The sequence below is a fragment of the Glycine soja genome, chromosome 18, assembly GCF_004193775.1.
Source record: "Glycine soja cultivar W05 chromosome 18, ASM419377v2, whole genome shotgun sequence".
NCBI lineage: Eukaryota > Viridiplantae > Streptophyta > Magnoliopsida > Fabales > Fabaceae > Glycine > Glycine soja.
The window spans coordinates 43,270,663-43,295,621 of NC_041019.1; the positions used below are offsets into that span (position 1 = coordinate 43,270,663).

General features: G+C 33.7%; 1 protein-coding gene across 4 annotated transcripts; it reads right to left on the bottom strand.

Annotated features, from left to right (window-relative positions):
* Positions 1 to 9,158: 9,158 nt before the first annotated feature.
* LOC114395798 (E3 ubiquitin-protein ligase PRT6-like) lies at positions 9,159 to 24,662 on the bottom strand. Of its 4 annotated transcripts, none has more exons than XM_028357645.1 (20): positions 24,286 to 24,662; positions 22,939 to 24,009; positions 21,564 to 22,732; positions 21,292 to 21,432; positions 18,969 to 19,212; positions 18,181 to 18,891; positions 17,633 to 17,827; positions 16,828 to 17,513; positions 15,776 to 15,827; positions 15,047 to 15,683; positions 14,753 to 14,961; positions 14,129 to 14,670; positions 13,947 to 14,051; positions 12,910 to 12,976; positions 12,646 to 12,723; positions 11,999 to 12,067; positions 11,806 to 11,911; positions 11,575 to 11,712; positions 10,153 to 10,385; positions 9,159 to 9,433 (listed from the first exon to the last, which is right to left on the bottom strand). In XM_028357645.1, the coding sequence occupies exons 1-17, from the start codon at positions 24,355 to 24,357 to the stop codon at positions 11,837 to 11,839; spliced, it is 6,123 nt and encodes a 2,040-aa protein (XP_028213446.1). In that variant the 5' UTR covers positions 24,358 to 24,662; the 3' UTR covers positions 9,159 to 9,433; positions 10,153 to 10,385; positions 11,575 to 11,712; positions 11,806 to 11,836. The 4 variants fall into 4 exon arrangements, with proteins under 4 accessions (XP_028213446.1, XP_028213445.1, XP_028213444.1 ...); XM_028357644.1 differs by having other exon boundaries at positions 10,153 to 10,530; XM_028357643.1 differs by having other exon boundaries at positions 10,153 to 10,533.
* Positions 24,663 to 24,959: the final 297 nt, after the last annotated feature.

The following is a 24,959-nucleotide window of genomic DNA, read 5'->3' on the forward strand; positions in this document are numbered from 1 at the left end:
GTCATTTTTAAAGAAGACACAAGCACCAGACAATTCATCCAACAAGTCATCTAACCTAGAAATGGGATGTCTATACTTTACCGTGATGTTATTGATGGCTCTACAATCTATGCACATCCTTCAAGTTCCATCTTTCTTAGGGACTAGAATGACTGGAACTGCACATGGGCTCAAGCTTTCTTTAACCCACCCCTTTTGCATCAAGTCTTCAACTTGCTTTTGAACCTCCTTGGTTTCTTGGGGATTTCTCCGATAGGCTGTCCTATTAGGCAATAAAACTCCTGGAATGAGATCAATTTGATGCTCAATACCCCTAAGAGGGGGTAGGTCTTGAGGCATTTCTTTAGGAAAGACATCCTCAAAATCCTGCAACAAAGAAGAAACCTCTTTTGGAAGAGAGTTAGTAGGACATGCGCCCTTTGAATTACACTATTTACTCAAAAGTAAGAGTATTGGCTTTCTCAGTTGCATAGCCCTTTTCACTTCTTTTTCTTTTATAAACAAATTTGATTCTTTTCTCTCTTTCTCTTTTCCACCCTCTTTTCACTTTGTTTTTCTTTTCTCTCTGCTTTTCTTTTCTTTCACATTTTTAATTGATTCTCACTAACTTCTCTTGAAGCCAATGGTGCAAGAGTAGTTTTGCGATCTTTATGCACAAAAGTGAACTTATTGGTGAAACCATCATGCATGAATCTCCTATCAGATTGCCAAGGCCTCCCAAGAAGCAAATGACAAGCCTCCATAGGCACCACATCACACAAAATAGAATCTTCATATTTCCCTATGGAGAAGCCCACTTCAACTTGCCTATTCATAGTCATCTCATCATCTTCATTAAGCCATTGATTGAAGTTTGTACAGTCGTGGGTGTGGCTTAGTCTCCAAATTCATTTTTGAAACCAACCTTGCACTAGCCACATTAGTGCAACTCCCACTATCAATGATCAAAGAGCATAACTTCCCTTGGATGAGGCACCTCACATGAAAAATATTTTCTCTTTGACAGTCATCCAATTCAACTGCTTGACTACCCAACATCCTTCTAATCATGAACAAGTCTCCTTCTGACTCCCTTTCCTCTTCACCGCTAGATGGGGCAGATTCTAAAGAAGATCCACTAATTATTTCTCCATCCTCCTTAAGTAACATAGTCTTCTTAGTTGGACATTGAGAAGCTATGTGACCTCTTCCCAAACACTTGAAGCACTTAATCTCACTATCATTTGCTTTCTTAAGTGCCTCATTGGACTTATTATGATTTCTTTGTGCTGTAACATTGGGATTGCTTGTTGATGACCTTCCCTCCTTCTTATTTTTGTACTTCTAACCAGGAGAGTGAAAATTAGAAGAACTCTTCCCCATGGCACTCTTTCTCTTCAATTGTTGTTCCACCTTAGAAGCTTGATGTACTAAGTCTTCCAATTCCTCTTAATTTTGCAACTCCACAACATCCCTTATATCACTATGTAGCCCATCTAGGAAACGAACCATAATAGCCTCTTGATCCTCCATAACATTAGCTCTAATCATGGAAACCTCTATCTCCTTGTAATACTAATCAACACTTCTACTACCTTGTGTGAGTCTTTGTAGCTTGTTATGAATGTCTCTTTGATAATGAGAAGGAACAAATCTTATTCTCGTCAACCTCTTCATTTCTTTCCAACAATCCACCAAGGCTTCTTCATATCTTACCCTCTCCCTTTGTAATTGGTTCCACCAGATGAGAGCATAGTTAGTGAATTCCATGGTTGTCACCTTCATTTTTTATCCTCGATGTAATTGTGGCATGCAAATAGTTGCTCAATTTTCATTTCCCACTCCAAATATGCTTCTGGATCACTCTTTCCTTGAAAAAGGGGTATGTTCAATTTTACTCCTTCAATTTTGTCCTCTCTAGCATCACCCTCATAATTTCTCCATCTCCTCCTTCTACCTCCACTATCATCACCATTTTCTTGATTTTCTAGTTGTTCAATTCTCCCATAGAACTCCTCAGTATGTTCTGTCAACATTCTTTGCATTTGGGTTGTAATGGCCTCAATCAACAATCTATTGTCTCCCCCCTAGATGAGGGGTACCATCACCACTTGTACATGCCATATTTCAAGTAAAGGACCAGAGAAAAAATGAAGTAATAGGACCTTACCACTCTTCTCACGTGTTTATACTCAAAGATGTATCACTTGTGTATAGTGCTCTCTTTTATGGTTTTTTCTCTAATGTTTCACTCTTGGCCTTTTACCACTCTTTCCCTCACTTAAAGTTCTTACTTGAACCAACAATCTATAACCAAAAAGCACCTTTAAAGGTAGCAATCATAGAGCTTAAACAAAAATCTAGCACCACCAAATGCAAAGAAGTAGTAAAGAACAATTTCACTACTAACAAACAAGCAAAACAAACATTAATTTTATGGAAAAACAATTATTAGAGAAGACACTTGACACTTAGGGATTTAATCAAACAAGTGGGGTACAATGAATTTAATGAACAAAGCAGATGTACTTTTTTTTTAAAATAAAAAACTTCTTTTGCTGCAAATTTTTTTTAAAATGCTTTTAATAATGAAGTATATAATTTTGGAATGAAACTTTGAAGTTGTAGCAACTGAGAATGAAATTGAATTAAAATTCCCAGCAAAACAAACACATATTTAACACTCAACAACATCTTAGCCCAAATCACATGGATTGAAAGGATTAAACTTTATGAACAATGATGAACATGGAATGAACTCCAAGAACACAAATGCAGAACTGTATTGACTGAACAAGAACTGAAGAAAAAGACACTAGGAAATTGAAAGAGTAAATTATGACCAAACAAAAGGTTGTAACAAAATTGCACAATTCAAATTGCACAAACAAAATTTAGGTGTTTAGGGTTACCCAAAAATGCAGAACATGATGGATGAACTCAACCTTATTTTCAAAAATTAGCATTGCGGAAATTAACAAGGACATAGCATGAGAAAAGAAGAACAAGATAGGCACACAAACAATGATGTATGATAAGCCTTGAGGATCGCCACAAGATTTGAGCAATTCTTGATAAGATCAAATGGTTCAAGGAAGAACCCTAGCAGAGGAAATTCTCACGCTTCAATGATAAAACCAACAAGAAGCCCCTATCCATTCACTTCACAATTGATTTATACAAATCAGTTCTCATGCACTTGGTAGAAAATAAAAGAACATAAAATCTCAACATTGTAAACATAACTAAAATGCCTTAGTGGTTAAGTGAGGCATAATTAAGCTTGAGGCCCAAGTCTCAAAACTAGCTACAAGAACTTTTCTGTTCTCACTCCAAGCAAGCAATACATGTGACTAGCAACCCAGACATGCAAGCCTCTAGATGTTGGGTCCCCTCATACAATTGGATTACCTTCATATTAGCCACTATATGTTGCAATGCTTCGTGAGTCTTTTTAGGTTTTGCTCTTGTCATGGGTCCTCCTATGTCTTGTATTGGGTCTTGAGCTTCCTTCTGGGCGAGAGTTTTGTCTTTGGTGTCCTCATCAAAAGTTGTGCTAGATTATCAATGTCAAAAGATTTTGCTATTGAGGGTATTATAGTGGATATATGATTATGATAGATGTTGCAGATGATAAACTTCGGCTATTATATCCTTTTACAAAAAGGATGAAAGCAATCAATATATCAACACTAAGGTAATATTCCAATTATAGGTTTTTTTTGCTTTTGTCAAAGGTTTAGAGGAATTTATCATAGTGGGATTGGGTAATTATTGTGAGAGTTTTCATATATATCATTCTCGAAGTTCTTGTGGGGTTACTTGTTCGCAACAAGAAAATCCATGGATGGTTGTTAGTTGTTTGGTTTTCATAACAGTATATATGTTATAACTAGCAAGGCCAAGATAGGGGTATTGACCTTGAGTTCAAGTTTGAAAATTTTAAATTTGAGGAATACTCCTATGATAAATAGCCACCTTCTTAAGTTGGTTAATTATGATGACCAACTTTTAGTGGTTGATTTTGAACCCCAAAAAAGATTGAATGTTTACAAGATAGATTTTGCAAGCATGGTTTTTGTGAAGTTGGAAACACTGGGAAAACTTGCATTGTTTTATGGTTGGACAAGGTGTTATGTATTGAGAGCAACCCAAGCAAGTGGGGATATGCCAACAACTGTGTACTATGTTACTGGTTCAAATGATGGATGAAAGTGTACTTCGAGGATAGAAAATTGCTCAAATGTATTTTACCTGATGGACTTCTAGCTCCCCCTTCAGTGTAGATAGGTGTCTTTAGTATCAACGTGATGAGGTAGATTATTCTATGGTCGAGTAACCTGGTTGCTAACACCATGCAACTTGTGACCATATGTTTAAACCTTATTCCTTGTATTTTCCTTTTGTCTGCAAATAATTTGACTGGATTAGCAAAGCTTCTGATGTCATCTTGTTTCAATAGCTTTATAATTGGATGGTTATTAATATGGTGTGTTTTTTATGTTCTCTTTTGTATTCCTTGAAATTTTTATACTTCAAATATCCACATGATTGTGTTTTATCAATTTCACTCAATTGTGTTTATTACATTAGGTTATTTGTAGTTAAAAACAATATGTTATCAATTCCACACGATTGAGTTATTTACAATTAAAACAAATTCTCACGAAAAAGGGAAATTACACATTAATAATAAATGAAGCGTTAGGATTATAATGAAAATGTTTTGTAAATATTAATGAGATAATAAAAAATATTTTAAAAATTTCAGAATATATATATAATAAAAATAAAAATGATCAGGCAACATAATTCTTGATCTTTCTATGTTTTTCTCTAATTTTTTCAATTTGACCACTATGATCCTTTAATTATCAAAATATATGCAATATGATTATTTTTGTCAAACTTTTCACTAGCGACCGACGTTAACCTAGTCCATTGAAAAATAGTCATATCACATCATTGTCACATAGAACTAGACTAACATCATTATTGGTAAGAAAATAGATGGAAAGATCACATTGCAATCAACCACATTGAATGTTTTAATAGTAAAGTGACCAACAAGTTGAAAAAATTAAAAAAAAAAATAGAATGATAAAAAAAAAATTTAGGCAAATAATCCTCTATATATAAAAATTAGAATAACAATAGTGAACGAGAGCGTTTTTGAAGGCTATTCTTCGACAAAAGCATTTTTAGAAGTTCTTCTTGCAACGAGTGTTTTAAGGATTTTTTTTTCCTTAACTTCTTATCTCATTTAATTTGTAAGACAATTTTATTTACTAATTTATAAATAAGTGATTGAATAATATAAAAGAGAAAATTTAATTTAATTTAATTTTAGTATTAATAAATAATTTAAATATGGGTTTGTTTGTTTGCTTGAATATCTTCTTTAGTAAATTATGTCTATTTAGTAACCAGCAGCGTTAAGATACATTAATTGTACGGAGCTGGAAGACAGTGTGGTGACCTAATTAATTTAATTTAGTTGTAATATGTTCAAAAGTGGTTTGTAAGTTTTTTCTTATTTTGTGATTAAAATGAAGTCTTTATTTGAATCCGATTGTGATACCTAATCACGTTGATTTTTTTTTCCTATAAAAATCAAATTTGAAATAAATTTATTTGGACTTGTTTTTAATTTTTTTTTCATCACTAACTGAAATTACAAATATTTCTCCCTTTTCCGTTGAATAAATAACAATAAATAAATCTTGTTAATTAAATTATTTTTACGATAAATGATCTTTAAATAAAATATTGCATCATAACATAATTGACCATAGCTAAGCATTGTTAAACATAACATATATCATCATGTGAAGTACATCATAAAGTTTAACTACATTATATAAGTATATTGTAATCAAGTCATAAATAAAGTCATCCAACAAAAGCTAGCTGCCAATCAAATATGTACAACAAAAAGATATCAACTGCCTACCCTTCAAAGGTTTGCCTGGGCGATAGATGGTTACATGTAGGAAGAGGAAGAGGTGGGTTTACGGAGAAAAAGATGGGGAAAAAAAAACCAACAAATTTAGCCTCAATCAAGTTGAAGATAATTGGGAAAAAAATTTCCATGAAAAAAATAAAACTAAGGTCAATCTTTCATGGAAACGGGTTAAGTGTTGGTCTCTTTTAACCGATGTAGACACATTAGAGCCAACTATGTTATTATTAACCTCGAGACCAACACTGAAATAACCATTAATAGTGTCAACTCTTGATGATCAACATTAATAAGAGATATATCCACAACGAGTGAGCACCCCATATAGAGAATTACATGAAAAAAATGTATAACCGTTATCAAGTAAGTGTATATACAAATACATATATATATATATATATATATATATATATATAGAGAGAGAGAGAGAGAGAGAGAGAGAGAGAGAGAGAGAGAGAGGGAGGGAGGGAGAGAGGGGAGGAATAGAGGAGATACGAAGAAAGAGTATTTTAGTGTTTGATTTAAAAATTAGATAATTTTTCTTGCAAATATCACTTTTATTTTTGTTTTTACACCTATAAATTATTACTTTTTATTTTTAACAATATTTTATTGCATATTAATATTTAAAATAATTACAAAAATAATAATATGATAAATAATGTGACAATGACGAGATAATATTTACACCATAACCCTGACCTATATATGACATAGGTAAGTGAAAAACCAGTAGCCACATAATTATTTTTGTAGCAAACAATGGAGAGGTTCAAACGGGTTTCTCTTCATGCCTACCGAACCCAAAAATTTAATGTCAAACATGTATCGATCAAGACCCAAAACATGCGATAAAATCCAATTAATCCAACTTTTTAATGCTATATATCAATTTTAACATAACCTATAATTAAATCATAGAATAAAAATATAAAAATTAAATTAAGATATACTTTACAATATATATTTTTAATTAAATAATTTTACTAGAAATATAATATCACATTATATGCAAAATTGTCTATTAAATAAAAAATTATCACTAATACACAATTGTTAAAAAAAATATACTTTTTAAAAAAAAAGTTTAATATCACTTTTGGTCCATTAAATTTTACTTTTATTTCATTTTAATACATTAAGTTTTACAAATTTCATTTTGATCTTTTATTTAATTTTTCATTCAAAACATTAATGTTCTGCTGATGTTTTAGGCGCCGCAATGTTAAAATAATTATGTCAAAACTTAAATGCTAACAAAACTCAACATTTTAAATGGTAAATTAAAAAAAAGACCATAACGATATTTTTTGAAAGCATTAAAAATTAAAATGAAACTTTTAAAAATTAATGTATCAAAACAAATAAAGTAAAACTTAATAAATCAAAAGTGACACTAAACCTAAAAAAAATATTAAGGATAAAATATATTTTTGCTCTTAAAATTTGTTTATTTTTCATCCTTCTAATTTTGAAATCTTTTTTTTCCCTCCAAATATGAAATCCACCTTGATATATCAAAGTGCTTCAAATAATACTTTATAAAGGGATGAAAAGTGCTCTAAATAACCCTTGAGGCCAAAATAGACATCTCAAAACTAAAGGGACGTAAAATGAACAAAGTTTTGAAATAACTAAAATTGAACTGTATTTTAAAGAGATAAAAAACATATATTCAAATATTAAATGCTACGGTTATGTTTGATAAAAATAAATGAAAAGTTAGGCGATAGTTGAAAGTTAAAACATTTTTTTTTAAAATCATAAGTATTTGGTAAGATTATGTATTAAAGTAGCTAGAAGATAAATTACATAAAACATAAAAAAATAAAATCTTTATCTTAAAATAAAAAAAAAGATTAAAAAAGAAATATAATAAACATTTAAAGACGAAAGGAAATAAATATAAAAGACCAATGCTATACGAAGAGTAACCGTACCAAATGCACAAAGAGCTGACGCGTTGTTATTTTAAATAATAAATCAAATTTTAATTTGAAAGAAAAAATAAAATAACAGAACTGTCTCCCGCATATCATGCAAAGTTCTCGCACCAACACCTAAAATTATCAATTTCAAAGCATAAAAAGAATTGGAGACATAAGCCAGAACATGCGACAACTTGTACGTAGTCTCTTAGATTTTCATTGAATGCCATCCAATTAGGGGAAGCCACGACTTGAAACTCATTCTGTAGGGCTCGTACCACACAAGTTTCAAAGGAGTCATCTAGTAAATGTGTTTAACAGGGTTGAGGGTTGAAGAAAAAGAGACCACTGTAGAATCAGGTTTTCAATTTCTCATTGATTGAAATCGGGTTTAACTGGGTTGAAGAACAAAAAAAAAACTGACATAAAATGGTATAGGGAGAATGAGAGCAATATCTCATTGTGAATTTGGATTTTCAATTTGTGATTAAGATTGTAAAAGAATAAGAAAAGTCAAGCGATCAACAACTCAGTAAAATAAAACGGTGAGAAGGGAGCCCGTGAAGAAAGCCGAAATCACTGGACATTAGATAAGCCACGTCAATTCGTGCATTTTGTACTAATTATTCTTCATACTATAAAGCACTTTCCAATATAAAATCCCAAAAACTAATATTTTAAAATAATACTTCAAGTAACTTCTAAAAAGATGTTAGGAAATAGTTAAAAAACTCATTTGTCAAACAGTTATATATGCTTTTTAGCTTATAAAAAAAATTAAAAACTACCAAATGTTTTACCAAATACAATAGGCCTATTTTCAAAAATCACACCTGTCCAAATCAACCTAGGCTGAGTCAGGTTAACAAGGAAAAGTTTGTGGGTAAGTACTTGAATTGCATGAATATATGAATATATATATATATATATATATTAATTTTAATTTTTTTTATAACTATTATATTATTTTTATAACTTAATATAAAATGTGATTTTTATCAATTCAACTGTTAAATTATATCTACATATTATCAAGATTGTTCGTATTAAATTTTGTTAAAATTTAATTACAAATAAATAATCGAATGATTTATATTTTAATATATTTTAAAATATTTATATTATATCGATTTTAATTTATATAAACGAGACATCAAATAATTTTGAATTAATATAAAATTTTACATATATGTGAAATGAACTTTCAATTCAATAGTAATTTTCAAGAAAAATTATTCAATTAAAAATTATAAAATAATATAATAATTATCAAAATTATACTAATGTAATTTGATTCATTACTTTTTTTAATCACCGTCATAAGTTGACTAATTAATTGTAGTGATTTAGTAGTAAGACTTTTGAATAATTTTTAGGTCTTTCAATTCCTGGGTAAGTTTGCATTTAAACAAAAAAATAAATATTAGTTCAATTGTTCAACCGGACCGGCTTACCAATTCGACCGCAAAACTGGCCGATTCAAACCGAAGCTCTGTCCCCAATTCTTAGTCCAATCAGTCGGTTCGACTGTCCGAGCCAATTTTTAAAGCATTGGGTGATAGACCTTGTAAAAAATGAAAACGCAATCTTCAAAAAAATGCAAAAGTAAATAAATCGAAGAATGAACGTGCAAAGAGAAATCTAATGCTACACTCTCACCAACTGTCACTTCAACCCATTTTGAACTCTATCCTTTAATTTTACGTTCAGCAAACATTCCCGTTCACAGTAGAAGTGAAACTCAAACAGACTACAGAAATTAAATTTGACAAAGCATTTGAACACAGCACAGCCATAATTATCAGTACTCATTTTTAAACTTCCCGTTTTTTACTCTAACTAACCCGTGATGTAAGAGAAAGGAACTTTTAAATTCTACTCTGTCCGGGTTTATTTTTTTTCTTGAACGAATGAATCTATTTGAGTTTCACTAATAAAATTTCATATTATCACTTTATTTACAGTGCGGTTCTTTCCTGATTCAAATGAGCAACTCCACAAACTTATGAGAAAGCTCAAACAGAAAATCCCTTTCCTTCACAACATCCACCCACCCACCACTAGTATAATTCAAACGGCAGTCCAACAATGGCTAGATAATATACTTATCAACTAGTCTAACATTCCAATTCAATCAATTACCTAATTTACCAAAATACGATAATATTATCACGAGACACTTGAAAATGAGCAGCACAAATTTTACTATTAGTCTATTAGCATTGTTCCTCAAATATACTAAAAAGAAAACATATTGACAGTAGAAATCAGTAATATATATACCTTGTATACAATATGCCCATAAATAGGGAATCGTCCTGCTTCCTCAACCTGGGTAGAGGAGATGGCCCAGCTAAACACCCAACTAAAAGGAAAAGGAGAGGAAGGGATACAGAACTGCAACATGAGTGTCTTCAGACATCCTAAACCACTGATAAGCCCATAATTCCACAAACTATGCCTTGAAGCAATTGCTCCTCTCAGTAGTATGATATGATATATGTACACATGTGCACCTACTTCATTGGAAACGTACTTTATGGTAAGGCAAGGAGCAGAAGAAAGCTAGCAGCTATGTCAGCATTGGCAGAATCTGTACAGCCCTGACCAGCAGGTAGATTCTCTGACAGGTGCCAAGTTTAAAATCTTTACTGTATCAATCTACTGACGTGTGAAAAGAGATAACCTTGTAAGTATAAATTCATAAAATTCGTATACTACTTTACTTCAGTGCCAAGTAAAAAGTAAATTTTAAAAAATTTACAAAATGATAAAGGGGCAATAAAAAATACAACTGAAGAAGTCTCAACAGTCAACAAGGACATACGTATTCTACAGGTGATTGTTCAGAGAATTGCATGCAGAGCTTTAGAATACCAAATCAATAAGATAGGACTAAATATAAGAAAAGATTCATGTTTTGTTCAAATACAGTAGAGGAAAATTTATTTACAGCTCAAAATGATTCTAAAGTGTGGAAAACAAAACTGGCTGGAGTTTAATACACTTATGCTGTGTTTGTTTGAGGGGAGGGGGAGAGAAATAATGTGGGTTTTATGTGGGTCCGCACCTTTTACACTCTACTTTAATTCAAATATTTTTCTTTTCTATATTTCCATTCTCTAAACCAAACACAGCATTACTGTCAGAATCAGAGCTAATATTTGTGGGAAGATCTAAATTCTAAAGAACAAGTTTGAAATGTATGTGTTACACCCTAACTAAACGCATCACGGAATTGAATAAATTACAAAATGAATGATTTCCCTGGATATTTGAGAGACCAGGACTCTCCCCTCTCCTCACTTTAGGAGTCTAATCCTTTCCTAAATGACAAGAAAGATCTCTCTCAACCTCCTACTTATTTATAGGCAATATGCCTTCTACTATCTCAGCCCACCCAACTAACCTAACTCCTTCACTAACAGACTTCTAATTAACTACAATAGTATCTATCAATGAATTTCTAGGAACATATGGATCATTGGGTTTGCAGTCCATCTTTCCTGATCTAAATCATACTGATTTCGAATTAATTGGTGTCATAAACAAGTAGTCTGTACGGGAAAGTCCCCCAACTATTAGCCCTTGCCAATATATGAAAAGCTCACTATTTTCCTAATCATTACTATCCAAGAACATCCTTCCAATGGTAAAAATGACATTGAAATTGATACAAATAAAATTCAATCATAGCATGCACACCTTAATGAGACGTCCATTTTTAGCATAAGACACAGTATGGACTAGTGATCTTCTGTTTAGTCAGAGGAGTGTATGACATGATAATTGGCATATCTAGAACTGATTTCCATCCTCCAGAGATCTGTCCAGTAAAAAATTCTGCATGCACAAAGTCATCAACACAGTGATCAGCAAACAACATAGGAGGAAAAGAAAGCAAAGATAGAAGCTATGCTAATTCAAATGCCAGACCTTCACACTAAGTAAACATGTAGAATTTGAACTAAACCAGGAAGAAGGAACCAATAGTGGTCCGACCAAGAACCCTGGAACTACGGTCCAGACCATGAGAAGCGACCTAAGCAGATAAAAAAAACATTGTTTAAAATGTTTATTGATATAAGAAAATTGAAAGATAACAGGTAAAGACAGAATATTTCCTTACCATATAAGTCAAAGCAGCATAGCGTTCCTCATTCAGGTAAAGTGGCTTGCCTCGATTCATTTCAAAATCCTGAAGTAAAGAACATTACAAATAAGAGAAATTTAAAGAACAGGAAATACAATAAATTTGAACTTCTAACTACATGTCAAGTGCCTAAATCCTGATAGCTTAAATAGAATTCCAAAACAAGCAATCATGAATGCTATGGAATCTGAATAATTGATAATATTTATAATGAAAGTACTAGCATAAAATATAGCTAGTATAAGCACAAACAATTAAGAATCATAATATTCTAATGTTTCGAACTCTAATGAATGCATCATTCGTGGAGAAAATCTGAACAGAAAAAAAGGAGACAATTCTCCTTCCAATGGTTTCCCCTTCGGGCTTCCCTTTTCTCCAACTGAACTACTGCTCAATTCCCTAGAGCAAACAATTAGAACGAACCTCCCTTGGCTTCTATCACCTTCTTACTATTTGAGCTAAGAGCCTAACCTTAGTACAATAACCACCTAACTAATACTATAACTGTTCTCTAAATAATTATATTATATAACTTCCTGGGTTCTATCAGCTTCTAGGTGAAAGAAAAAAAACATGAATAATGTTATGTATGTTATTAAAGCTGCCGAAGGGACTCTTACCTCCTCGCCAAAATCATCTAAGTAAGGAGAGGGCCAGGGGGCCTGACGTGCAGATCTCAGTAGTAGGATTGTTGTTCTCTGTCAGCACAAGCACGACTCATTATTACTTTAGTATCGAAGCAAAGAACTAATTAGTCAATAAAAAACAAGAGGAGGCTGATCAAGATAGCTCAAAAACAAGATAAAGGAAACTAAAAAAGAACAATACATCCTAAGCAGACAAGTGATTCAAAACTCAATCAAGTTTGAGAAAGAACATGATACCCTAATCAACAGAAACACTCCAGTACCAGCTCCACAGCCTACGGCATGAGTTTGGCATCCATTTTCCCTTAAGATGTTTAAAAAAAAAAGAATCCTTTCAAATTCACATAAATAAACAAAAGCATTAGAAATATAAAAGAACCAAGGTCAAATGAAAATTTCTGCTCCAAAATAAGACCCAAAACTGAGAAAAATTTGAACGGAGGTACTGATGCTCTGCACCAGCTAACTCTACTGATTTGACTGTTATATTGTTATGCAACATATGCATAAATCACAAGACTACATAATGTAATGGAAGTTACATCAAGCTGCACAATGACTGAGTTCTCAAAAAATCCATTTACGTTAGAACAAATTATTTTTACAATATATGTAAACCAGTCATTAGATATTAAAGGAGAAAGATCTAATCATCTTGTCCTCTTCATTGGGTCCACAAGAAAAAGAATAATGACAACAAAAACCAAATTAGAATGCCATCAAACTCGTAACCTTCTAAACACTGTTGCATTATGAACACCTAATTTTTACTTCCATAATTATTCTGCAACTCCCAACCAAAAAAAGAAAACCTTCACTGATAAATGGAACTCACACCTATATCAATCATGTGTCAGTTTTTGTAGCCTGTCATCAATTTGAAATATCAATTAATGCCGCAGACCATGGTCTACTAACTCACCACATTTGTTTAATGTAGTTTAGAGAATAGCCTAGAACACTAAAAGACATAATTAAAAAATAAAGAAAACTTCAATTCTAAGATAAGAGATGGTCAAGGGAACAAATCTGTAAAAACTGGAAAATACATTTTTATACATAGAAACTCATGTTAGTAGCTCAAGTTAATGATATTGCAGCCACCAATCAGCTTGAGAAAGTAGTTCAGTTGGATCTGAACCCAAGTAAAAAATTAAAATATAGCTTGTCATTATTGAATTACAACTTAAGAACCAGAGACAAAACATTAAATGTCAAAATGCATTTCCAAGCATAAACTGTAAAATCAATGATGAAATTGGTAGGAAATGAACCTGCAGCATGATTTCCAAATAGGACAGCACAATCTACCACACAGTAGGCACAAAGCTGGTTCATCAAGAACTGATTTGCAATCAGGGCAGCGCTGTTTGATACATCTGCTTGTGTAGATGTTGTAAGAATAAAAAGAATAGTAATATGGTACCTTGCATAACCATATAATAATTAAAAGTACCTCTGCAAAAGATCCTGATAAACATTGGGCAATCTCATTAACTCAAATGGAACAGCAGGTGTTACATGCATATTTTGCTGAATTCTGCGCAAGTCAAATTCCTTGCAAAAATGATGACACCAAATAGAGACTGTAGATCTTGAAAGTTCATCCTTGAGAACCACATCAAGAGAGGGAATTTTAAACATTTTCTCGAGCTCTTGAATTTTAGTGACCTCAAATATCTCAATATTGGCCCTGTCCATTGTGTCCTTTGGGGCAATCCATGATCTATCCAATATATTTTCCTCATCACAGAATGGTGCAGGGATAGAAGAATAGAGTATCTTCCACAACAATGCACATCTTCTCAAATAAGGAAAAGTAAACCTCCGAATAGCATTTTTAATATCACCATTAGGGTCAAAATAATTTGACACAAAGTACTGCTGGGTATATCCAGACTCATCCATCACGTTATATATGTCGGTAATCAGACAATCTGAAAGAGCTGATTCCCTTGATGGTTTATCCTTAGATTTCTCATAATACAAAATTATAGCCTGTATCCAAGGAAAATGATTATGAAATAGATACCAGACAAGAGAACATATCATTTAATAAGTTAGAAGCAAGGGGACCAACCTGGGTTACAGCTACTATATAGAAAACATGCACTAGGGATAACAAGGATTCTTCACATGACAAAAACGGGTGTGGTAGACAAAAGAGAACCCACATCAATGTTGAGAAAGGGTCATGGAAAAGTACAGGATCTGAAGCCTGACTCCAAAAGCTAATGTAGGTGTTTGACAGGTCCATATCAATATGCTTTAAGATACTTAACATATCACCTGAGGATGCATAGCAGATATGAAATGGAACAATCAATAACATATAAAACTCTTAGGTCACATTCAGTAGGAACAAGAACCATACCTGTCCCAGACTCATTATTTGTGTAATTCAGGGAAACATCAGAACAAATTGATTCTGCAAAGAGTTGAACACCTCTAAATCTTTGTAGCACATGAAGAGAATTATTACTTCGTGTCTTTTGAACAAGTTTCAGCATCAGGGATAAGATAAAGCCACTTGAAGATTTGAGTTCTTCATACAATGCACTAAGAGCAAAGTTTGGAGTTAAAGAAGTCTTTCCACACCGGGCAGCAATCTCCATTGATGTCAAAGAGTACTTGAGAGTGTCCCACATTAGCATTGAGTGGTTTAGTCTGGAAAATCTTGATAGCTTCTCTTCTTTGCAAGGGGAATACATTTTAGAAAGCCACCGTATGAAGTTTTCAAGATTTGTTCTAGTTCTATCAATGTGATGCAAAGGAATAGCATTTAGAAATTTATCCTTCCCAACTGCATTGGCAGCAGATTGCAGAAGCTTTAAGCCTAGGTGGAGGCGAAGTGAATAAGTCAATTCACTCAATTCAGCTAAGGGGGGTGCAGTATTTATTGAATCAGTACTCAAGATGGTAGACTGCTTAAAAGGCTTCTGTAATTCTCCAGGTAAAGTTGGCAAGACACAATTTGCAAGTCTGCGGCACACTGGGCAGAGAAACTCTCCCTTGAAAAAAAGAGTGAACATTTGGAAGAGAGTGAAAAGATTATAAAGGTGTCATAACAAAATGAAAAAAAGAAATTAGAAAAGACTTAAACCTGATCTGGGTCAACAATATGTCCTCCTTCAAAAACAATTCTTCTGACAGATCTGCCCAGTTACAATAACAATAATAATTACTCCACAGCAAAAAAAAAACTTGACCATCTACTCATTGCATATTAACCATTTCTGTATTGTGTATATGAGTGTCATTTAGGTTAATCAGACTTGATTTGATTGAAGAACTAAATTATCTGTATGAACAAATGATTGAACTTAATATCTCCAAAAAATTTTGGTAGTTTGGTACATGAAAGTTTATGGTGAGGGAGGCTCCCTCCATTCCAAGGCCAGGGCAAACTGCAAATATCAGTAAGAACTTATAGTGACTTAACTGACAGCATACCAATGAGGGATCCCAAGACAAGAGAAAAGATGAGTTAAAAGAGATGACAATAATTGATCCTCCTTAAAAAATGAAAATACAAGTAAAAGAAAACAAAAATTAGTGGTCCCAATCTCTTAACATATCTGTATGGGAAACCACTCTAAAAAGTAAAAAACATATGAGCTCTGCTACATCAAGTAGATAAGGGTCCCAATGCATTATTATATCCCAAAGAAGCTGCTATCAACCAATTTCTCCCAAAATATTCTAAAAATTTGTGTATCATATGTACCAAAGTATAGCACAGAAAGCACCTTTCTACATAAACATGGCTTCTTAACTTCTACCAAACCAGTGAAACCAGTTAACAAAAACTGGTCCAAGGGCATCACACACAACACTCCAAAAATGCTTGTTATTAAATGAATTATAACAGTTTTGGCCTCAAATCCTTCTCTAAATTCTATATAGGTAGACTTTGATACAATATTAAAAATGGAACTAGGGAGACACATGGGTAGCTTTATAATATATTTCTAACAATCTGGAAAGAACATTTGGTACATAACAGCAAAGTGAAAAGTGAAAAAGGAATTTCAAATGCTATACATTCAGGTAAGGAATTTCAAATGCTATACATTCAGGTATAGCAACTAGGAAAGGCATTCAAAGATAATAAACACAACATAAGTTACACTGATAACTCTATCTTAAGCATACCTTTCCTTTAATGAAGATAAATATCTATCAAGACACGCTTGATGTACTGCATGCCCACAGGAAGAAAGATGAACTCCATCGCAATCTGTAGGGCCAAATCCATCATATGCTGGATGCTGTGATGTTGATTCTACAGAAGCAGTCTCATTAGAAGCACTTTCAGACACAGAAGAAATTTCTGACATCTCTTGCAGAAGATCGGCGGTATATTTCCCAAGCAATACAGATCCAGTGTCTATTATAAGATTTGAACTCCCTCCAGCAATTGAAACTTTCTCATCCTCATTCATCAAATTCGAAGATAACAGAAGATCATGCATTTCAGCACAAATGGAGAAGTACATACCCTGTTCTAAAGTCTCAAAAGTATATGGTGTATTTTCTTTTTCATCATAATATGTGTCTGGGAGCTGAAAATTTGACAAAGCTGGGAACTTATTCTTGACATATTGCAGAAAAGTAAGAGCTTCCCCAGGTTTCCCACAAGAAGCTAATTCTTTCGCAGCATTCTGAACAAATTGACTTAAGTGGGAAGATGAAGTTGATCCTGAACTAACTGAATTACAGTTCATAGGCAATGTATCCGTCTCCTTGGTGTTAATGATAGGTGTGTGATCTTTATCTGATCGACAAAGTTGGGCCCACGATGGAGGACCCCGGTGAACGGAACTCACAAGCCTAGATTTCTTATACACACAAAAAAAATGTATTAATTAAGAGTAAATAAAATTAAAAAATAATGCAATCCAACAAACAAGAAGCTATGCTTGATCTAGCTTACAGCTGGTATGCTACTGCCATATACCTGAAGAAGAATCAAAAAAGAGATAGGATGTTTTGAATTATGGTCATGACAAAGGGAGCAAACAACTTGTTTAGAATCGAATTCTTCTGCATCTTGCTCAGTGTCTAAGTCACCTTCATGACCAAGTTGTGAACTATCATCAACAGTGGAATCAATGCTGGCCAAGAATTTAGACTGCTGGGTTCTCATTTTTTCCTACATTAGAAGGAAAGTAAACAAGATCAAATGGTGAAGACAAATAAATTGGCGCAACAGAACAGATCAAGGTGGCTAGATGAAAAAGCATATTAAAGCATGTTTAGCTAATTAACTCAATTGAGAATATTTGCAACCATATGGCTTCCTTAGCATATAACAGACGCACCTGGAAGATATGAAAAGCAAGTGTATTTCACAGTATTCTAGAATTTAAATATTCAGATAATTAACATCATGTCTCATATTTGTCTTTCATCCGAATAGCAATAAATCATGCAAAGGACTGCAAACAAAATATAGCATTTCTTTATTATCATTGACTAAAACAGAATGAAAACACAATAGCCTACCATTATTGCAGCCTGCCTCTCTCGAGCTTTTGCTTTGCGTTTCTCACTATCAGAAGCCGACGATGAGACACTTGAGTCTCTAGTCGGAACATATTCAGAAATATAACTGACCACTTCAGGGGCAAGTTTTTGCAACATAGTCATGCATCTGTTGTCAATCTCAGCAAATTTCTTCAGTAAGCTTTCAATCAGAGTATATAGACTACAACCACCTGCTTCCACAAAGTTGTCGACATTTTCCTTCCTGTGCATTTCCATCAGTAAAACAAGAAGTGACAACAAGCTTTGTTCACCGAAAGAACTCTCAATTATTTCTCCAGAGAAGGCTATTATTGGAAGATGAGACACATCGTGGCATGTATTCTCACTAGATTCTTTCTGCTGAAAACAGATATCTAATGATAATGACAGTAAATGTAGAGCAGGTAGAAGAACGCTATCAGGAGCACAAGATTCAGATGATTTAAAAGTGAAAGCAGCATAAAATAGCACAGCACGGATAATATGTAGAACAACTTTGCAAGTGGCTACTCTGGCTATCCCCCTTAAAGGAGGATGAATTTTGGTCCACTGGGGCAATTGGGTGGTTAGTGCAGAGACACTGCAGAAGTGCATGTATCTTTCTTCAGCAACTTGTAAATCCTTTGAATTCCAACGTGGATGATACAAATCCAATTCTTTCCAAAATGGCCATCGCAGAGAATACATACCCTAACATAAAAGATAAAATCTCGGTAAACACAGGCTAACAAAAGAAAGTGATAATTTTTTCCAAGAGTGGAACAAACCTGATTAAATCCAGATGGATTAGAATAAACAGCAACTGTATTCAAGATGTCTTGAAGTTGTTCAAACTTGGAGAGATCACGAGGAAGAGACTTAACCAATTGACTATGAGTGGCATCACCAATGGATAACTTATAAATTAGTTCTCTTTTCAAACATTCAGCAGTAGTTAGCCCACTAAAGCGTCGTTCTTTTACTATCTGAATAATAAGAGTAAGCATTTCCTGGACTAAAACAGGTTCATATCTGAAAATAATAAAGCATTCATTCTTAAACAAGGTAGAGAAGCAAATCATGCAAGAGCATGGGAACAAGACAAAAAGAAAAATCTTGCAACAAAATGAAACATAAATCAGCAAATGTCCCTGTTTCCATAAGGAAAGTAAAATTTGACATTCACCAACAGGTGAGAAGCATAGTAAGATGATATGGACACTAGTAATTGTTGGCCAGTTTTAATATACTCCCTCCGGTACTTTATATAAGAAACAAAGAGTATTCTATTTTGGTCCTAATTATAAGAAACATACACCAACTTAGATGTATTAATTGCTAGTTTTCTTTTTTACCCTTTATCTTGTGAAATCCATTAATGAGGCATCTACTCATTTCTAATGCATTAATTGGTCTATTAACAATACAAGTTACACTGATTGGTGGAGTTGTAGGGTCATTAAAAGTAACCACTACTTAACCCAATTAGTTTAAAGAGTATTTTTGGAATAAATTAAAATTTATGACATTATTAATTAAAACTAACTGACTTAACTATTTTTATTGGTCTCAATGAATTAGTTATTCGTTTCTTGTACAAAGGACCATTATGTATAAAAGATCAAAATATTGATGAGAAAACATGGGAAGAGAGGTACAAGACCATAGCAAGACTATACCCTTAATTTATAGTGAAAGATGCTCATTCATTCTCCATGCAAATGGATGCATTTATTGACCTGTACAAATGCATTCATTGGTTGAAAAAACAGCATCCCTTCGATGTGGAGTGTCATTAAACGTTACCACAACTTTTTATGGGTATTTTTGAAATAATATTTAAATTTATAATATTATTAATTAAATTAACTAACTTATCTACTTTTATTGGTCTTAATGAATTGGTGATCTGTTTCTTATATAAAGGACCCGGGAAGTATTATATAATATATAATTATGTATTAATATTTTTTCTATATCTTTAAATATTCTTAAATATTTTAATACTTTATAGTTCTATACTTCTATAATAGCATAATATATAATTATAAAATGGAAAGAAAAGAAAAAAACCTCCCCAATTGTAGAATCGTTTGGGGGTGGAGACGGGAGAGTGGCCCAATTTGGGATGTAGACCCGACATCAACTCTCACCCAAAAAGCATAACAAGATAAGAGATAAGAAAGCATAATATATATATATATATATATAGTAATTTTATTTAAGTATTACATTTTATTTATATATTTTGTTTATACACTTATAAATTATTATTATTATTATTATATTATGTTATAGATTATACATTTGAGTTTATTAAATAATATTATACAATATATAATTACGTATCTATATTTTTTTCTATATTTTAAAATATTCTTAGATATTATAAAATACTTTATAGTTTTATAATAGTATAATATATGATTAATGACCAAATTACAACAACACCCCTGAACTTTCATCAAATTACACATAATCCCACCTTTTTTTATTTTCCTACACCAACACCCCTTTAATACATTACACTGACATCCACTTAAATCTTACACTAACACCCCTACAAGGGAGGTGAAAGTAATGGTTAAAAAAACTAGGGATTCTTGTGTAATTACATGAAACCTCAGGGGGTGTTGCTGTAATTTGTTCATGATTAATTATAAATGTAAAAAAAAAAAACACTACCCAATTGTAGAATTGTTTTGGGGGTTGGGGGGAGAGAGACTGGAGAGTGACCCAATTTGGGATGTAGGCTGAACACCCACTCTCACCCATAAAGCATAAAAAAGTAACAAGATAAGACTAACTACAGTATATAAGTGGGGGGCAACCCTCACATTACAAGCCAGTTTTATAGGGTTGAGTAAGGCCCAAACTCACATTCTAAGACATGTGCACATTCCGAGTTATTAATAAAAGAACTACAAAACAACATAAGACTGACTAAAGAAGCTGCTGAAGGACCACAACAAAAAATGGTCAATCCAGAAAACAGTTATATTTTTCAAGAACTTGCATGCCATTAACTTCATATAATACTGCACATTTAAGCATTTCATCAAAGTAACAAATATGCATGAAAAGTTTGCTTTGTTGCAGGAGAGGACATACTCGCTAGACCGTTCAACATTTAGACATAAGTAGTTTGACAGCCCGAAGCGCTCCAGAATTCTACTGACAAATAGATCCTCTGGAGCTAGTGCAGCACAACACTGAAGAAGAAATAGATCAAGCTCCAGACCTTGTTCAGACCTGTCAAAATAAACAAACTGATATAGTATAATGTAATGGATTATTGAGATTTGAGCAGAGAAAGAAATATCTCTAACATGGATGAGTTTCAGTCCTCAGATACAGTATATAGTAACACAAAATTGACTTACCAGCGTACTGATCTATACAATTCACAAGATAATAAAGCAGCATCTCCATTTTTACGCCACATTCCAGCATGGACTTCGGCACAAAAGACCCTAATCCTCAATGGGTGCTCCATTATATAGGCAGAGAAACCATATGGATGACTTCCTCGTAAAGCTTGTTCAAAGAAGTCATTGTAGCTAGTCGGCAATGAATTAGCTGAAGAAACATGAGTCACATCTGACCCTTCAGATTCACAAAAATATCTTTTCATTGCCTTCTGTAACAGCATGGAAAGCAATCTATGTAATGGAATGTGTACAGATATATCTTGTGAACTAACATCATAGGCTATTTGTGGCCAATCAGGCAATGACAAAAAACGCGGACCATCTGATTCCACGGGGAAATCTTCTTCCATGGCATTATCATCAAACGTGGGACGCATACAGGTATTTTCTGAATCAATTTCATTATTTTCAGAACACTGCTTACCATGATCTTCACTAGAACTTACAAGCCTACCAAATGTATATCTACCCCTTCCAAACTTGGATATTGTTCTCTTAAATGCTGAAAAATTGCCATCACAGACAGCACCACTGTTCGGAGATGGTGCATTAGGAATTGCACCAGGGGTATTCTCGACTCTCAACCAATTCTCAATAGCCCTTAAACACTCGTATATCAACCAAGAGACAGAAAGTGGAAGAGGCAGCTGAGAAGAGGCATCGGCTTTTATCTCATGAAGCTTTCTAGAAGCTAAGGCACTATTCCTACTGGTCACATTACATGCAGAGCTTTCCTCAGATCTCCGTCCTACCTTTGCATGCCTTAGATTATCTCCATCATCTGAATCATTCTTACTAGAGCTCCAAACAATTTCTCCATCCATTTCTCCCTTGCTAGCATCAGAAAATGCCCCATCCACCAATAGAGAGTGAATATTGGCAATAGAATGCCCTAAAATAAAAGGCAAATGGACATTCTCATTTTCATCTTCTATATGTTGACCTGTTTCTCTCTTTTGAGGGCCCATCCCTTGTACAAAGGAAAGAAGTCTCATCCATGTTCTTGAGATATCTTGCTGGTCATTAGTTACATATTTGGGCACTACCACATGGCTCATAACAAATCGAATATCTTCAATAACACGTATTGTTGTCTCATATAAACCTACCCACATGGAAACCTACAAAAAGGTCCCATATACTTTAATGAAACATCATGAAAGATGATTAAAAACAAATTAATGAGAAGTGTAGCTACATTTCACTAATATAAAATTCTTAACTAACTACCCAACTAGAACAACTTGAAAAGGATAAGAACCAAACATGAACTCATTATTCTGGCACATCCTGACATCACATCACCTAAAATGTAGCAACTCATTACCTGTAAGCGTCCATCTTCAGAACAAGAAATGAAAATATTTTCAAAGCATCCCAACAGCATGGTAAGTAGGTTGATTTCCTTCACAAGACGTGGGGTAAGAGTGGGCACAGTAAGTATCTGCACAGAGAACGTGGGTAGTAGCGGGTACTTCGTTAGACAAGAGTCATTGTTTTTTTTTGTGGCCTCATTTATGACAGTTGGATAGTAAGTGATAAAAACTTTAGCAAAATCATACTTAAATTTTGGTTCTCCTAACAATTTCAGGAGTAGCTCATGGAGTTTATTTACAACAACCTCAGTTAAGAACCTCTCAGCTCTCACCAGCATGTAAATTAAACCATTAGAAGAAAACAACAACCTAGCAACAAAACTGAGCAAACTCTCACTATGCTTGCAAAATTCTAGAAGCATATCAACCACGGCATAAGTTAGCTCATTTGCTACATGCTTTTTTTCAGTAACTGACTCACTCGCCAATGTTAGCTTGACTTTCCAACAATTGAAAAGGGAACCAAGCACAGGATCAACGGAGTTTGCAAATTCTTCCGGAAGCGGTTGTATCTGCTCAGCACCCTTATGCATCAAGCAGAATCCCTCACGCTTCCATGCGGTTACATCCCCACAATCACAGCAACCGCCGCCCGTGTATATAACAAAGTAATCATGGCCCTTGTGATTCCCATTCTCGAAACAAGGAACACAGATTGCGCACGTTGGGTCATGCTCACATGTCCTACACCTGTAAGCAATATCACTGTTGCCCCAAACAGACCCACAGACACCCCTCTGCCCAACAGACATCTTGGAAAGCCTTCTCAGTGCACCACCCGGGTCACCCTCAAACATCAACCACTGCAACCACACCATGCTCTCGTTAAACCTCTTCTTCATGATCACACCCACCGCCGTCTTCTTAGAAGAAAATTTAGCTTCCCATGCATCTGCCACTTCCGCATCAGTAGGCAATATCACAGACACCAGCTCAGGTATCAACGCCCTCTTATCCTTAACAAAAGCAACCAAACCAGGTTGGTCGAGCTGCTCCTCAGGAACACCAAACTGGGCAAGCCTCTGCAAACCGAGCCAAAACAGCATATCAATCACACAATTAAAAAAATAAACTTCAAACCCTAAATTTCAAAATTCAACAATCTGCATCCATGAACAAAAAATAAATAAATCATTCGATCCAAACCGACAGAAACAATTCAAAACAGGTAAACCATCTAATAAAGCAATCCATAAAAATCCTTCACCAAATGCAAAGCGAATCAAACAGTGATCAAGCCACCACGAGTGTGAATTTCGATTAAAAGCGACGTGAATAGGGAAAAACGCGATTGTTACCCGAACAACTCGATCGCGAGGCTTGAGCGGCTGGGAATCGGAGGGAATATCGATTTCCATGTTATCGGCCATGACGGAGCGCCAGAACCGAAGGAGGCAACAGCACAAGGAGCGAGGATCGAAGCCTGAACCTTCACTCCCCAGGTTTGATTGTTTTCAGTTTTGTGATTCCGCGACGAAACGAGAACGGAACGGAGAGAAGAACCGTTGAAATCCCTAATTGGATTTCCGGAAAGCCCCAAATTGTGCTGCGAAATTCGATCCCATAGGGAACCGATGGAGAGATGAGGATGACGATGATGATGCTGTTTGCAAGCTACTTACACTCACACTCTTTTCTCTTGCCTCCTGTCTTCTTCATACAGCGGTTCAGTCACTCATTTCCCTTATTTCTTTTTCTTTTATTTTAATTACTGATTTGATTTATATAATTTTATTATTCATATATTTTTTAGTTGTTATTATTTATATTTTAATTTTTCTTTAGTTCTTATAATTTAAAAATAATCTTTTTATTTTTTATAATTTTTATTTTAATTCTCTTTTAGTCCTTATAGTTTGAAAGTAATATTTTTAGTTATATAATTTGTATTTTAATTATTTTTTAATCTTTACTAAAAAAAACATATAAAAATAATTAGTTACAAATTAGTTATAAATTATCAATTATTTTT

Excerpts from the sequence above, each read along its gene's own strand:
- LOC114395798 (XM_028357645.1), bottom strand. The coding sequence starts at position 24,357 with ATGGCCGATAACATGGAAATCGATATTCCCTCCGATTCCCAGCCGCTC. Across the intron at positions 14,052-14,128 it reads TATCAGGATCTTTTGCAGAG|ATGTATCAAACAGCGCTGCC; the intron begins GTACTTTTAATT and ends CTACACAAGCAG. Across the intron at positions 12,068-12,645 it reads TAGATGATTTTGGCGAGGAG|GATTTTGAAATGAATCGAGG; the intron begins GTAAGAGTCCCT and ends TCTTTACTTCAG.